We start from the raw sequence: 1,686 nt of genomic DNA on the forward strand, positions 1-1,686 counted from the left end.
GGGTCACTGCAAACTACCTCCTGGAGAACTTCATCAAGGTGGGCAGGGGCTCACGGTGCCCCGCGGGGATGGCCGCGGAGGCCAGGCTGTCCCGCGGCTCCTCACATCCTTACGCCTGCTCTTGCCTCGCTCAGCGTGGGTGGCTCGGGGAATGGATCCAGCCCCAGAAGAAGACCCTGGGGGCCATGGACTTCGGGGGTGCTTCCACACAGATCACCTTCGAAACCAGGGACACCATCGAAGACCCCAGAAATGAGGTGATGCTGAAGCTGTATGGCCAGGCGTACAAAGTGTACACTCACAGCTTCCTCTGCTACGGGAGGGACCAGGTCCTCAAGAGGCTGCTCTCCAAGCTCCTCCAGGTACCAGCATGTGCTCGATGGAGGTACCGACAGAGGTACCGCCTCATCCTGGTGTTTATCCAGGGTTGTCCCCCAGCCCTGGCTCTAGAACAGCCCCAGGGCCGGCTCAACACCTTTCCCAGCCAGCTCTTGGGTTTTCCCCCAACCCCCTCCCATGGTCCCAGGGCTTCCTCCCTCCTATTCCACGAGGTGTTGCGCCCCTCAGCCAGAGCCAAGATGTCCTGAGTCACCTCGAGATGCCCCCAACTGCCAGCTCTGTATCCCGCTGCCCCAGCTCCTCCGCATCCCCCTGGCAGGGGAACGGGGCAGGCAGGCAGCAGCATGGGGCCGAGCTGGGGCTATGGCCCAGCTCATGCCTCCTACACATCGCTTCTCCAGCAGGTGGAGAGCCTCCAGGCACCCATCTCCCATCCCTGCTGGCCCACGGGCTACCAGAAGAACCTGTTGCTGAGCAGTGTCTATGACAGCCCCTGCACGGAGAAGGAGAAGCCAAACCTTGCCCTCAACACCACCGTCACCGTGGTCGGCACCGGGAACGGGACCCTCTGCACTCTGCACGTCAGCAAGCTCTTTGACTTCTCCACCTGCTCCTTCTCCCGCTGCTCCTTCGATGGCATCTTCCAGCCGGAGGTTTCAGGAAAGTTCATCGTAAGTCCTGCCGCGGAGCGGGGCGGTGGCGGGGCCGCCGGGTGGGCGGGTGTCCACAGCCCCTGGCATCATGCAGTTGCAAAGCCAGACCCCATAGGCAGTTGCTTGTGCCCACCACATCAGTCAGAGCGGCTGTTCATGGTGAGAGGTTTTCTCCCAGCCTGTCCCACAGCTGCCTCCTTTCCTCCATCAGGCCTTCTCTGCCTTCTTCTACACGGTGGACTTCATCCAGACGTTGATGGGGAAACCCGTGCACTTGCCCAGCGACCTGAAGGATGCTGCTGAGACCATCTGTGCCACCAGCTGGAGTGAGGTGGGTTCCTGGGCACGGCAGAGAGGAGAGGGCTGCTTTGTGTGGGGCATCACCGGGCTCTGAGAGCCGCCCTCGGCGCGGCTGAGTGTCCTGGCAGCCGTGGAGTAAGGGGAGGGTGGGTGATGGCTCCCACACGGGACCAGGAGAGGCTCAGGTGGGTAAGGGCAGCGCCTGGGCCAGCCAACTGCAACCAGTCAGAGCTCAAGGCCACAGGAACAAAGCCTGGACCCTGCTGTCTTGACCCCTGTTCTGTCTCCCTCCATCTGTGCTTCCCACCCAGCTGCTCCGGAAAGCCCCCGCGCTGGAGAAGAGGCTGCCGGATTACTGCGCCGTCAGCACGTTTGTTTATCTGCTCACACCCAA

The 1,686-nt window shown here is 62.3% G+C and overlaps 1 protein-coding gene across 1 annotated transcript in view; it reads left to right on the top strand.

Moving 5' to 3' along the window:
• The window catches only part of ENTPD2 (ectonucleoside triphosphate diphosphohydrolase 2), a 4,737-nt gene that overhangs the window by 2,096 nt on the left and 955 nt on the right, over positions 1-1,686 (top strand). The window contains exons 3-7 of the mRNA XM_010142396.1: positions 8-38; positions 135-362; positions 744-1,010; positions 1,204-1,323; positions 1,604-1,668. Coding sequence (XP_010140698.1) covers positions 8-38; positions 135-362; positions 744-1,010; positions 1,204-1,323; positions 1,604-1,668 — 711 coding nt within the window. The remainder of the gene's footprint in view (positions 1-7; positions 39-134; positions 363-743; positions 1,011-1,203; positions 1,324-1,603; positions 1,669-1,686) is intronic.

Source organism: Buceros rhinoceros, unplaced genomic scaffold (genome assembly GCF_000710305.1).
Source record: "Buceros rhinoceros silvestris isolate BGI_N320 unplaced genomic scaffold, ASM71030v1 scaffold22000, whole genome shotgun sequence".
NCBI lineage: Eukaryota > Metazoa > Chordata > Aves > Bucerotiformes > Bucerotidae > Buceros > Buceros rhinoceros.